Below are 16,556 nucleotides of genomic sequence, written 5' to 3' on the forward strand. Positions count from 1 at the left end.
CTAAAATTATTAAATTATTTTAGAATTAAATTGATTATTTACACTGTACTGTATTCCACCATTCACAACGCTTTTTCGCATTACTGAATGCTGTTCCTGAAGGACAAAGCGATGAAGTTTTAGACCAACCAGAACAATTGTGGAAAACCTAAAAAATTAAAAAATATGATAATTCATATTCTAATGCAAAAATGCAGTGTAAAATAAAATGTATATAATAAAAATAAAATGTTTGAAATGAAGAATAGCAGAAAAATATATAACATGTATTTAATATATATATATATATATATACGTACTTGACAATTAGTTTCAACATCAGCAAACATGCCTTTCTTACCATTACAAGTGAAATCAGTTTCTGGAATTTTGGTAAGATTTGGATAGCGGAAAATTGTACCGTTAGTATTCAGTTTAATGTTCTGATATGATATTGCTTTCGTATTTAATTCAATATTTTTCACATCTGATTTCCGAAATCGAGGAGAAAAATTTTGATTCCTTCTCATAGATTCTATGTGTCTTGAAGATCGTTCATAAAACTTATTTAAAAATCCTTGATAATCAGTAATAATCTAAAAATAAATTTAAATATTAATTTATATTTGTGTTAATATTTGTAATATTCTATTTAATTATTTTTAATCAAATTATGAATTTGTATATAATTTCTTACTTATATAAAAACATAAAAATATAAAATGTAAAAATACAATTTTTTGTTTAATAATTTGATTAAATATGAAGTATATTATTAACAAAAAATATTAAAACGAGATATTATAATTAAATTTTATATGTTATTTTAACTACATGTATTTATAATGTTAAATATCACAACTTGACGATAACTGTATAAAATGTTAAATATATAATTTTTAAAATATTTAATACATAATAATTGAATGATATGCTCCTTTACAATGCTTGAATACATTTTATAAATATGTAGGCCATTTTTAGGTATTATTTATCGCACTATTTATTAAAAAATTCCTATTTATTGTATCTGCGCCCACGAATAATATTGTAGTAGTAAATGGAAGTTTAAATGTACATATATATATGTACATTTTGGTTGGCTGATATTTATGTGTGTAAAAACTGGGCTTGTGACCGTTTGTATTTTCTTGACGATAAATGGACTGTTACAAGTGCGATATATATGAGAGCTAGGTGTCTCACAAATACAGTAGATGATCGCGTTCGATAATCAAAACACAATGTGAAATTACAAAAAAATTATTTGTTTATTCGACCGTCAGAGTACACCATTGTTATAAAAAAAAATATCTATTTATCGTGTTTAGCGGCTAAATGTATTCACAATAAATGCTAATTAGACTCTCCATCAAGTGAGGCTCAAGTGCCCTCAGAAAATCTCTTTTTAATTCAATTGGGAGGATTTGCCAGTGAAACGCGATAATAACCAATAATATTAAACTCGCGATATCTCCAAGTTAGAAGAAAATTCCTCTAATTGAGTTGGTAATCACTATAAAAGAATATCAAAATGTTGCTAACCAAGGATTGATTAACAACCTCAAACTAAAATGAAAAGCGTGTCTGAAATATATCATTTTTGGGATCGGGGATTCCGTTTGAGCTATAGCATATCAAAAATATATAATTATAAATATCGATAACATGATTCTTCTAAAAAAACGGCAGTTTTCTCAGATAACATCATCCTTTATTTAAACTTAATGGAGATCGACGATAGATAATAATAGAAAATAGTTTTCATACGAGGAATTTTTCCGAATAAACTGTTCATAAATTTTACAGCAATAAGCAATAAGTGCTCGCGCACATTAAATTATAGCTATTATATAAATCATTAATGAATATATAGCAAAAAAGATTATATGTTTCTTTTTCCGATCTATTCTGTTCAATGTCCAATAACATCTAATATAATTAATCTAATAATTTTTGATCACTTGAACTTGATCCTTTCATTGAAAATCGTGTTTTAATTTAGAATTTCTTTTAATGAATTTCTTTTAATGATTTTTCATTATATCTTATATATGTATGCAATATATTTTTTTAATGAATAATTTTCTCTCGTTCCGTTAATAGCACGCAATTTTTTCTATAATTATAAAATTATAAAATTTAATTTATTTATTATAAATAAAATTAGTTTATTTAAAAATAATAATTTAACAATATTTTTCAAGAAAACAATTTCTGATTTATTTCTGTAACAATCCTCTTTGATTTTGATGAAAAGAATACAATAAAAAAAACAACTTGAAAAAACTTGATAAACTCAATTTTATAAGAACATTTTTACAGTTTAACATTTTACAGTTACCTAAAGATATAAGATCCAGATAATCATATAATATATTTTTTTTTATATTTTATACATATGATTCATAAAAATATTTGAATTTGTACAGAAATTTTATAAATATAATATATGTATTTATATCTATAATAATGCAAAACTGTGCAAAACTTTTTAAAATATAAGTATAATTTTATAAATTTTATAATTTAATAAATAAAATTTTTGTCTCAATAATAAATATAAAGTTATTTTCATTACTTAAAATTATTTGAACTAAATAAACTCTTGGATTTTTACGGATTTTATTGGATATCGCGCTAAAGAACGATTATTGTTATTTCGGATCTATCATAATAAATAAACTATAGACTGTATCTATTTTTAGTATATAATTACTAAAGTTAATCATAAAATTACAATATTAATCTTTATTTGGAATGGATAGATATGCTTGATTTCCCTAAATAAAACTTGGTATTATATGTATAATTTTATTTTATAGAATCAGAGGAAGGAATAAATAGTAGATAAAATTTATATTTGGTTCAGATTTGCGAGTCACCATTTAAAAAATTTATGAAAGCAAATTCAGGATTACATAAAACAAACTTTAAAACTCGTCTTTTTTAAAGATACCCCCTCAAATGATGACTCTCAAACATCAAACTAATAATGGTTTGATGCGATAGCTCGAGAGGTAATTCTCAGACACTACTTAGATTCGAACGACGATAATATTTATTTATGATTGATTTTTTAGAATATCGCTTCATAAATAGATTTCTAATCTTATTACATATAATCTTATTAAGTGTAAAATAATATAGTGTCTATAATAGCTAGATCTTCTTATCTCAAATTAAATCGTGATCGCGAATTAGGCTGTATCTACGGCAATAATCCGAGTTTGACAATCGTGGCAATAGAAATATTATTTTCTTTATAAAGTTATTGAGTTTTGTAAGTATAGAATGTAGTAATGAAATTAATTTAAGTGAAGATGAGTTTGATTTTTCATTATCGAGTGACGAAATTACTTCTATTCAGAAAGAAATTGACAGTAGAAAGAAGGAAATGATGAAAATAGAAATGATGAAAAAGTAAAAAGTATAAAAAAGCGAAAAATAAAAATAATAAACAGTGAATGTAAGAGCACGTTAATAGAAACTAAGAAGGTTTGCTTTCAACGAAATAAGAAAGATGAAAGACATTTTACTGCGATATTTGTTCTGACAAATTGAGGATATATATTGGCGATTTATAAAATATCACACAAAACATAGAATTTAATATTCAACAAATTTTCTTTTTTTACATGTAAAGATACATAGAACAGTAAAATATAAAAATTTTATATATTAATTTGTGTGTGAAATTATTTTAAATTAACTGTAAAAAATTCATCGAACATCATCTCGAGTTATTGGTTCAGCCAAGCGAAAAAAATCTTGAGCGCAAAAATCTTATCGTTATCAAAATATATTGAATATTATATACCTATATTACTTATAGTCTCGTGATACATTCATTGTTCGTAATATAATTTTTTATTATATATTTTATTATATCAAATTACGTACATAACCAACTAACCAGCTACTATCGAGGTTAAACTATGTACCCCGTGATAATGGCCAGTATTTTTTATTAATAACTCATTAACAAAACTATAAAAAAATTTTTGTAAAAAATTTTTACAAAAACAATGTTATTTAAAATTATCATAAGAATTTGTTCCCACACTCTATGCTCACTCGATATTTATGTACATTTCACCTAAATAGACTGTCGAAATTCCATCAAGAAACAGTCGAATAACAATATTTTCCTCGTTTTACTTATTATTTATTTTTCTCATTTTCACTAATAAATAACTAAATAAAAAATATAATAATTCTAATATTTTTCAGAACACCTATCTTATTAATAAGTAATAGACTAGAAAGTAAATAGACTACGTAGTTTACTATTAAAACACTATATTATAGTATATATAAGTATGACTATTAGGATTACACAAGTGAAATTTGATATGAATATGAAAATAAATATATTTACATCCTATAAATATAATAAATATGATAGGTTCATCAAATATTTTGGTTTTAAATTAAATATTGATCAAATAATAAAATAGTTAGATGCATGTTAAAAACATTTATTAAATTTCGAAAAAACTTAAAAAATAAACTTATATATAGTACATATATACATATATAGAATTATACTCCATATATTTATTGCAAACAAAATCATAAAAATTAATTAAAAAATTAATTATTATTTGCTAGATATAATTTCATTACAAATGATAATTTCACTTACAATTTTCTAATTTCTATCTTGTCAAATATTATTTTACGAACTTTATATTTAAAATATATGTAATAAATTGTTTAATTTCTAAATATATCTTTTAATTTTTTTCAAACTATATAATTTAACTAAATAATCATATTTATTTATAAAAGATTATATAAATATATATATTTTAAAAATTTTACATATATAATACATACATAAAACTTTTTTATTAAATACTTCTATGATTAAATACATTTTAATTTATTACATAATATTAATGAAAAAATTTAATAAAATCTCTACAATTATAAAATATAAAATTAAAAATTATTTTTAAATATTTTTAAAAAATTTTTTGTTTTTGTAGTATATATGTATATATATAATACATATGTAATATATAAATATATAAATATTGTATTTAAAAAAAACATAATATTTAAGGGAGATTTTTACAGAAAAATATAAATTTTTTTCTTTAAAATAAAAATTAAAAATACTTACATTTACGTATATTTATGAGTAAAATAAAAGTTGAAATTATGTAAGAGAGAATATTCTATTGAAATATGCAATATAAGTGAAAGTAACATGATTCAATTATTATAATATAATATAATATAAAATATATAAATATAAAAGATATCTACGAGATTCTTAAATGAAATTTGTTAAATAAGGAAATGCAGTAATTATTAAAGATGCAATACTAGTAATTTAACTTATGATTCATATCGTGCAAGTAAGTATTATGCATAATGTGCAATATCGAATATATTTTTAAAGTCTCATTCATGTTGATATTCAAAATGACTAGATCTATTCTATTCTCTATCTAATCTATTCTCTTGAAATAATATCCTAGAAAATAATTTGCTTTAACGAAGTGAATTAAAATCTCATATATTGATATTTGTTTTTCCACAATTTATGATTTTCCATTCAAGTTAATCAAAAAGATATATCATTTTTATTATTCTATCATTAGATTCCATATCTATTATTATTATATTTTATCCTTGAATTATCTATGAATTAAATTATTTATCATTTTTAATTGAATTAATTGATTTTTTTAAAAAAATACTGTACTTTTAATATATGCAATCATTAATATTTATGAGATAGATACTATAAGTAATTATAATATAAGTAAGATATTATATAAAAACAAATTTTTAAATATTAATCATTATTTAATAACTGCTTAAAAAAATCAAAAATATTATATGATATATTTATCAATAAATTCAATTTGAGAACATATATGTATATATATATATATTAAGTATATACCTGATGAGAATTAAAAAGTGCTATATTGTTGATAATATAATCATCAAATGATTGATAAATAGAATTCCAATTGTAGTGAATATTCCAAGTAGGTACATAAGATTCTTCTAATAAGCCTGCATTATTAGAAAGTACTAAAGGTGTTATAATAGGTTTGTAAATTTCTTCTGCTTCTGATGGTTGTATTATGGGTACAAGTTGTTTAAAATTTGTATAAGATTGTGATTTTGGAAAATCTCTATGTTTGTTAAAATAATTAAAGTTTGAATTCTCATGATTATTATATCGTGAATATGGAGTACGAATAACATAAGTTGTGTCAATTGTTTTTGCACGATTATAATGAAATCTACCCTCTGGTGGAATATATCGTCCATCTGGTGTTAGATATACCTTTAAAAACAAAAAAAATATTAATCAATTTTCATTTATATTATAAACTTATATTATAATAAACTAGTTTATTATTAACATCTTAATATATTCATAAAATAGTTTTTGAATAATTATATAGATAATGTAGTTTTTGAAAAATTGATTCTGAAAATTCAACTAAATATAAAATATCGATTGAAATTTATTTATTATGTTAGAAATAATTGAAATTTGTATTAGACTCAATGAAATTATTGTTATGAATTTATTATTAATGATAAGTTTTTAATAATTTACCTTTATTTAGCATCATAAATTCTAAATAAAATGTTAGAAATAATTGAAATTTGCATTAGACTTAATGAAATTATTGAGTTTATTATTAATAATAAATTTTTAACAAACCTTATTTAGCATCATAAATCTAAAAATTGATTTTTCACAAATACTATTACTAAAGTACTAATAGCTAAATTTAAATTCTGTTTTTCCCTTAAAATTCCAATTTAGATTATATAATTTCAAATAATAAATATATCTCATATTTTTATATTGTTCATTTGATTTTTAACAAAAATAAAAATATAATTATTATTACTTATTACAAAAATAAATCATTTTATTTTATAAACAAAATTAAATATCTTAATTAATTTTTTGTTTCTTAAAAATTTTTTATTTTATCTACATAAAAAATTTGAAATTTTCATGTAGAATAATAGTTTGAATAATAGTTTTATTAGTTTTTTTATCATAAAATTATATTTTACATTAATGTCTTTGCTTTGAGGTTAGTACATTAATGTCTGAGTCAAATTCAGGATTCTTTTCAATGTAGATTGTCTTACTAACATCAAAATTTAATTTCTTAATGAAATTACATAACTAAATGGTTTCTTATATTTAATGACATATATTATATTTGCAATACAGCATTCAATAATATATGCTCAATTTCATAGGAAAATAAAGTAGTTATTTATATTTTTTCGAGAATAAAAATATACATATAAATTAATTATATACTTTCTATCTGCCTCATCTTTCATTCAATCAAAATAGTAATAGTTCATCTTTATATTCATCTGTTTGTATATCAATATAACTTTTCGAATTAAGTTTATATCTCGAAAATATCCAAAAAACTTTTTTTAATACTTTTATATATTTTATTTTTATATTAAACTAAATTGTTTAATTAATATATAAAATTATACAGCTTCTTGAAATGAAAAATTATTATTATTATTAAAACTTATCAATGTTTTTTATATTTATATACTTGATTTATTGCAATTAATTTTTTATTTGCATAAATGTATAAAATCTGATGGTGTTGAATCTTGAATTCTAAATTTTTTCAAAATTTGTTTTATTTGTTAGTTGTTTTATTTTGATAGAGTGTCAAAACTTTCTTATGTTTTTTATAATTTATTTTAATATTTAAGAAAAATTTCAGTTCTCCAAGATATTTAATAATTAATAAAATTAATTCTTTGAAATATAATGAATAAATTAAAAAAATTTATTGAATTAATTATAATAATCTGGTTATCAACATAAATTACTAATATTATTTTTCATATTTCTGTTATTTAAAGATAGATCAGTTTTATTATATCTATATTTAAAATTTGAGTTAACTTTTTATTCCATTTCTTGGATCTTTAGTTTAGTCTGTATAAAACTTGGTATAATTTATTAAGAAATTTCTGATTGATAAATAATTGACAATGAAAATGTATAAATTTTTTTGTCTATTTTACCATTTGAAAGAGCATTTAAAAAAACTCTTTATATCAATTTTGTTGTGCTTTGATTGAATGTTTTTTTGCCAAGTTTTTATTTCATATTCATCACCATTATATATATACAAAATCATCAAAATAATCAATAAGATAATATTTTTTTTTTTTTTTTTGATTCAAAATTCAATGAATTTCTAAGCTTTTTCTACTTTTAGCTTCTTTTTAAACATTTATTTTTATTTGATACATATTCTAAATTATTCTAAACTATATATATATTTCATTTATGTCCATATTTTTTATTTTCTTCTATTTCTTCTTATTCTATTCTATTCTAATTTATTTTTTCTGTCTTTTATTTTTCTTCATCTATTCATTGTATAAACATATCTTAATTATTATAATTAATTATTATATTATAATTATATAATGATTAATTTTACTTTTATTGTTTTTAAATTCTTTAATGAAATATTATCTTTTTTCTTAAAAAAACAATGTCTTTATTAAATATAAAAATGTTAAAATAATAAAAATGTAATAAAAATGTTTTTATAAAAATGTTATATTTTATATAAATGTAATTTTTTATTAAAATGTAATTAAAAATAATTTTATGATTAGTTGAATGCATTACTTTACAATTTTTTTTATTTTCATTTGTAATAATCAATATTATAATATAATCATAATAATAATATCATAATCATAATAAGCATCAACTTTTTTTATTACCATCAACTTCTTGTTCTATTTTATTGTTTCTTTTTTGTATCTGCACCATGATTATACAACTGAATATTCTTTAATGAATAGTCTTAAATGTGATTTTAATCTAAATTACTCTTCTTCTAAAATCCAATTTTTTAATACTAATATAGGAAATTAGAATATAAGCTATTGTGGCATAGCTTTCAGTACTTTTTAAGCATATTTTTGATAATCCCAAATACTTTTGATTCTCTTATCATAATTTTTTTTTCATCAGATTATTCTGTTGTGATATGTATAGAAGAAATAAAAATTAACAAACTTGACTTGTTCAGAAAATTTCTATAAATTTAAAAAATTTTTAAAATAAAAAATTTTATATATTCTTAACTATTATTATATCTAATACTTTTTGTTTTTCTGTGTGTGTTTTGTTAATTTTCTATATTTATATCTTTTAAATTTATAATTTTACAATTTTTAATTTTTAATTCTTTCTGCAAAAAAGATTTTTTTTTTAATATATCTATAATATATTTATCATTAAAATTATACGAGGAAATATCTGATTGCTTTAATTAAATAAATTTTATTCTTGTAATAGTCTTAATTTTTTTTTTTAAACAAATCTCATATAATTTGATAAAATAACCAGAGATTATTTAACTTTAACATATTTTTTCTTATCTGTTAAGATTTCAATTTCTTATGTCAAATATCATTTTTCAAAGCATTTCCTCTAAACTAATTTTATTATTTGAAATTATATATTTATATATATATATTTTTTTTAATGTACATTCAATCTGTATATTTTATCAATTTTCTATACAAATTACATGGCTATCTTTGCTGAAATACATAATTATTAAAACTTAAATTAAATCATTCTGCTTAATGAAATGTTTATTTTTAATTTTGGTACAAATAAAATCTTTTAATTCAGTAGTTATATTTAATTTTAAATACACATCATTTTAATTATATATCTATAATTTTCTAATATTATCTAATTTTTATCATTTATACCAAAGATTTGCATTTTTATTGCCTGTTGACTCTGTGTGATATCCTATACGGTTTCCTATAACATTATTATATATTATCACTGAATTTCATATTTATATGTTATAATTATAATACTTTATATTATTTTAATTTTTGCATCTTTTATTATTCTTTTTTTGCAAAAATAGAATCATTACTTGACAACATTTGAATTAAGTCTAACTTCTTGAATTTTATCTTTTTATTATATTAAAGTTTTTAAATTCTCATTATTATAAATTTAAGATTGAAAGATTTGTAACAAAAATATTCTGATTCATTCTTGATCAACAATAGATCTTAATAATAAGTCTATGAATTATCATGCAAATCTGATCAATATTTCATTAAAATAATCATTATTTAATTAGATAATATTTAATTTTCAAGTTTTATTGTGATCAATATTCTAAGTAAATGAATTTTTATAATTAAATTTAAACTTTTAAAAATATTTTTGATCTTAATTTCTATTTCTTTATATATAGCTATATTTCTTATTCATATAATTTTCTTTATTTATTCCGAGGATTAATTTTGCTTTTGCTTTAGTCTTTTATCAATAATAGCTATCATATTTTTTATTTTGACAAATCATTATGTCTAAGGTCGAATCATTATAATCTTCTTTTATGAAAAATTATTTTTCTATCAATAAAAAATTATTGCGTTTATCATTTTTTCATTAAAACAGATTTATAATGCCTTTTTTTCTCCTCATTCTTTTTATAATATTAAGTTTTCATGAAAATTAAGCGTATTATGTTTAACATTGCATATATGAATATCACATAATAATGAATGTTACATATTTTTTTTCATATAGAAATTCGCCGAAAGAGAATGAGTCATTTTTAAAAAATAGAAAAATTAATCGATCCCAGTCTCGTAATCCTAATGGTTATTTTTATTAAAATCACGAAATTCTAAAAATTAATTTTCTTGAATACTACTAAGATTATGTTATAAAATGTAAATTTAAATTTGTCTTTTAACAAGACTAAAAACACAAATGAATGAAACAGCTTTATTACATTTAAATTTATTCTTTTGAGAAAAATTGAGAAAAGAATTAATATAATAAATAAATTGATTAATTCATATTATAAGTAAATGGATATAAGAATTACAATTGAACAATTATATAATACAATTAGATATGATAGCGATACAACGATATAAATGTAGAATAAAAATGGATGTAATGTGACACTGATCATATCGCTTCATTTCATCTAATATAAAAATTTAATAACTTAGAATAAAATAATAACTTATAATAAAAATAATTTATAATAAATAAGTTTCAATCGATATTTATATATTTTTTTATATCAATTTTATATTTGTTTTGATAAAATTTTAGAATTTTTCAAAAATATGAATATATTATAATGTACTCTATATTTTAAAAATGGTACTGAAGAGAATTAAGTGAAATTTTTTATCGATAGATTAGAAAGTACAAAATAAGATGATCATAAGATTATATTATAATACATGTTTTAAATATAAAGATAAAACTATAAACTAAAATATAATAAATAAAATTTATATAAAAGAATATAAAAATAAAAAAAATAAAACTTATTTTTAAATTATGAACATTTAGTGATTTCGAGTATTCTTTGGCATTAAAATTAGCTCCTTTAGATCATTTTAAAAAATTGAATTAAATAAAGAATTATTTTTTAAAAATCAGCTAGAACTTTATGTTTACTTTAACTTTTAGATTTTTTATATAAAAATTATATATAAATAATAATCATAATATTATTACATTATTACATATTAATAATAAAATTTTATTATTATTATATTATATAATAAAAACATTTATTATTTGCATAAAATTAATAATTAATAATAATAATAGTTATAAAATTGAAATACATAAGAAAAGTTAAAAATAAAAAACATATAATATCAATATTAGAGTATTTTATTTACCATTTTAAAAATATTAAAAATAATTTATTCATTTAATTAAATGCATTTTATATAATTTTCTTAATACATAAAATTTTTTTGTGCATACCTTTATTATTTCTGGCATTGTTTGAACATGTTGAGTGTGTTTATGTACATTTCGAGCATCTAAAATCACACCATCAGGCACTGTAATACCTTCTTTGTTTAACCGATTCAATGCTAACCGATCAGTTCTAAAAGCTTCTTCTGGAATTTTGCCTCCTAATGCTGGTAATACCTGTTCTCTAAATATTTGTCGTTTTTGCTATATATATAAAAAAAATTATTTAAATATTAATAATAAATTTTAATAATATAATGAAATATTAAAAGAGTCTAATCTTAAAAGCATTTTGTAATCTATATTTAAAAAATTAAAACAAAAAATTAGATATTAAACAAAAATCAGATATAAACAATATTATTCATAAGAATATTTTATAATACATGCAGAATATTATAAACAATAATCGTTATAATAATTATTACAATTTTTTTTCCTAATCTGAAAATATATAATATAATTTGAAAATACAGAAAAATGAATAAAAATTAATCAATATTCAATTAAAAATTAATAATAAAATATAATATAGTTATAATGTATTAATTATAACTATATCATATTTTATTATCAATTTAATAATCAATATAAATATAATAATAAAATGATAAAATAATGTTAAAAATAATTAAAATTTAAATTTTTAATTATATTGGATTTTTTTATATGAGTTAATCGTATTTTTATTAATATAAATTTTATAATATTATTAATATAAATTTTTATTAAACTAAATTTAAATTTTCGGATTTTTTATAGCGAATATTGCAACAATACATCCAGAAACTACTACTTCATTCAATCTTGGAATCCCGAAACTCATAAACTGATTTGATTTATAATATAAGCAAAATGAGATTATTTTTGAATTTTTTAGAAATTTATTTATTTTAAAGTAATAAACATCCATGCTTCGAGATCTTTTTTCTGCACTCAATAATCATAAATATTGCAAACCGGATTTTTCAAAAGATAACTTAGCAATTTGTGATGATCTCTTTGATCATCATAATTTGAAGCATTTTTCTAGAAAAGGCTTATTTTAAAACGCGAGTCTCCAGATATTATCACATGCTTTCCAAATGAGAATATTTGATAAACATGAAAAGATTGAACATGATTATCAATATATCTTTCAATTAGTTTCCAAAAAAAGAAAATTACTAATCAGTGATATTTCAACGAGACAAGATGATCGAATTTTGAAAAAATAAAAAATCAACTAGCAACTAAGCAATATCAAATAATTTCATCCATTAGCAGCACTTATTCTACAATAGGCAACAATTATTTTACTTAGATTTAAGTTATTTTAACTAATAATTTTAATTATTAAATTGAAATAGAATTGTTAAGAGTACAACAAATATAATCGAAATGCTCTTAACAAAATAAAAATGTCAAAATATATGTATATAATATAAAAAAAAAATCCTTAAAATGAAATGAAGAAAGCCTTTTTTTAAATATTAGATAATTATTATTTTATCTAATATTTTTTTCATTTTTTAAGATATGTCGAAATATTTATTCTACATTCATTTTTTATTTTTTAAATAAAATTAAAAAGCTTATATAAATTTCGTAAATATTTAAAAACAATATACTTCATTAAATTTTTTTGATACAATTTTTATTAAATATTAGATAAAAAATTACGAATCATTAAAAAAATATAAAAAAAAATAATTTTGATTTTTTATTGCAAAAAGTCTAATTTAACAATTCTTATAGTATATTCCATTTTATTATTATTATTATTATTATTATTATTATTATTATTATTATTATTATTATTATGAATGTTAAATAATTTTTATTCATAATATTTATAATATATATATTATATATAATATACATTATTAACATTTCTAACAATATAATAATTTTAATAAATGAAATATATGATTATTTTTTATCAATATTATCAATATAAACATGTATCTAATATAATTATGTAGCAGATAATAGAATATATTTGTCTTGTAAATACTATACCTTTTCGGCAACGACACATATTATGAGAAATGAGGTGATAGATATTAAATAAAACCAATTTTGTTTTCCAATTGTCTTCATTGTAATGAATATTTTGTTAATTACTATTTTACATTAATATAATCAAAAACATCTTTCTGGTAGATTTTATTTCCTAAAATATTGAAACGAATATATGAATATATATATGAATAAATATATGATAAATTTTTAGTTTTTATAAAGTTAGTTTATAGAGTTTATAATTATTATATTATTATTATATTAATGTACTTAAAATATACAGTATAAAAATATAAGAATTTATAACTTAAATAATAATTATGAATGAACTTTCGATAACAGATAATTCTACATGTAAAAATAAATAAAAATTATACAAAATAAAATAAAATTTTATCGCTTATATCTTTATTTTTAAAAAAATCAAAATTCTACATTTATTATTAGTTAGTGAAAGTTTAATTTAAATAAATTTTCAAATAAGAAAAAAATTAATTAATTTTTAAATTTAAAAAAAATTTTTTTATTTTTATATTATTATATATAAAAAAATTTTATATATTTTTTGTTTTTTTTCATATGTAGAATTATCTCCTATCAATAATTCATTTGTATTGAGGAAATAATATTCGCTCATTTCACTTGTATTTAAAAATCTTTTAAATTTGATTTATTTAAAAATGAAGTTTTAATAAATAAAAATATTATTTTTGCTTTCAGTTTATTTTTGTTCAGAAACACCATCCATGATTTCAGAAACAATATGTTTATATATATCTTATACGTTATTAAATGCAATATTTAATTTTTATCAATATTTCTTTAACATAAATTATAATTTCTTTTTCTATAATTTAAAATATAATTAATATTTTATTATATCTCATTTTATTTTTTCAGCTATATTAACATAATTAATATTTTATAATATTTAATATAAAGAATTGAAAAATAATTTGTTTAAATAAATATAATACTTATATTATATAAATATTATACTATATTTCATATTTAATAACACATAATATAACACATAAACATGTAATTTAAATTACAGAGAAATTCGATTTAAAACAATTTTGTTGGCAAAAAATCTGCAAAGAAGTGAAATTAAAGTTTTATTTTTTCATTTAAATTTTTGATTAAAAGTTTGCTTAGCAATTTTTTTCATAATAGTATGATAAAGCACTAAGTTTAGAACATTTTTTAATTTATAATTTTGCTCGATCTCGTATCAAAAAAAAATTATTTAATGAGCAAAAAATGAAATAAAAATTGATTTCACCATCTTAAAGTATTATTTTGGTAAAAAAATTATATTTTACAAAGCTTCATTAAAAATTAAAAATCGTTCATTAATATTTTATTAAAAAATAAAAAATTATTATATATAATTTTCATGATCTATTGTATATGTAGTATCTAAACTTATCGTAAAATTTATAAATGTATCGTAAAATTTGTTTATTATGCATTTTCTATTTATATTTGTTTTTATATTTTTATATAATTAACTTATATAAATTAATGACAATTATATTATAATATAATGAATATATGAATAATTTATATAAATTAATTATAAAATTGTTATTATACATACAACAAAATTATAAATTATAAAAAAATTAATAAATTATGAAAAATTTTAGATTAATATTTTTTTACCTAAATGCCTATATTGTAAAATGAAATCTTTCTAATGAATATTAATCTTAATTTTTTAAAATAAAATTATCAATTTACATAATTATTTAAATTATAATATTAAATTTATAATATTAAATAAAAAGTGAGAAATCAGAAATCTTCAATTATATTTATTTTCAAAATAATTAATATATTTATCATAATATATTAAAATTTTAATAACAACTTAGCTATTTTATTTTAATTTTGTTAATCTATCTTAATGTTATCTATATACATATATTTAAATAAGTATTATCTATATCATATATTATTTTTTGCATAAATTATTCTAAAAAAATATAGAATATATGTTTAATTTTGATTTTAATAATAATTGAAAAGTATTTTATAATGTAAATATTTGTAAAATATTTAATAATATAATGCAAATATTTGTATTTATAATTATATAATATATAATATAAACAACATTAGAAAATTAAAAAAAACAACCAATAAATAATATAATATATATATAATATAATAAAATATTTGTAAAATATTTAATAATATAAAATGTAAAATATTATTAATTATATAAAATATAATTATATAGAATTAAATTTATCTAAAATAACAATTATAAGAAAATCAATAGTTTTAATATGGAATAGTTTTATTCATATTATTTTTTATATTGTATACAACTTTTTTTAATACTCAAGATTAGCACATACTTCACAATTATTCAAACGGCAATGCTCAGAATCGACAATAATCATAAAAAATACTATATGTCAATCAGTGAATAAAGAATATAATATTATGGAATACATATAATGATGGAGTATTAGCTTCACTATCATCAGCTTCAATCATTTTAACAGTTTACAAACTACTCAAACATTAGGTTAGGTTAGGTTAGATTTTTTTGTAAAAATTTAATTGTAAAAACGTATAAATAATCTTCTTTCAATCATTCGGTTATAAATAGTAAGTCACAAGTTATAGAAAAAAATTTTAAAAGCATAGACTAAAGAAGAAGAGACGAATTACAGAATGACAAATTCACAAGACATTCGATTAAATAAAACAATAAACATAT

The 16,556-nt window shown here is 18.2% G+C and overlaps 1 protein-coding gene across 1 annotated transcript in view; it reads right to left on the reverse strand.

Moving 5' to 3' along the window:
* LOC100868349 (uncharacterized) overlaps positions 1 to 16,556 on the reverse strand; it is a 34,063-nt gene that overhangs the window by 3,309 nt on the left and 14,198 nt on the right. Inside the window, exons 3-7 of the mRNA XM_086908425.1 lie at positions 13,817 to 13,970; positions 11,822 to 12,019; positions 5,903 to 6,295; positions 300 to 575; positions 43 to 148 (exon numbers count right to left, since the gene is read on the reverse strand). Of these exons, the coding sequence (XP_086764551.1) occupies positions 43 to 148; positions 300 to 575; positions 5,903 to 6,295; positions 11,822 to 12,019; positions 13,817 to 13,897 (1,054 nt within the window). The 5' untranslated portion in view covers positions 13,898 to 13,970. The remainder of the gene's footprint in view (positions 1 to 42; positions 149 to 299; positions 576 to 5,902; positions 6,296 to 11,821; positions 12,020 to 13,816; positions 13,971 to 16,556) is intronic.

This window comes from Apis florea, unplaced genomic scaffold (assembly GCF_048593485.1).
Source record: "Apis florea isolate Af1SG1 unplaced genomic scaffold, ASM4859348v1 contig_3078_pilon, whole genome shotgun sequence".
Classification (NCBI taxonomy): Eukaryota; Metazoa; Arthropoda; class Insecta; order Hymenoptera; family Apidae; genus Apis; species Apis florea.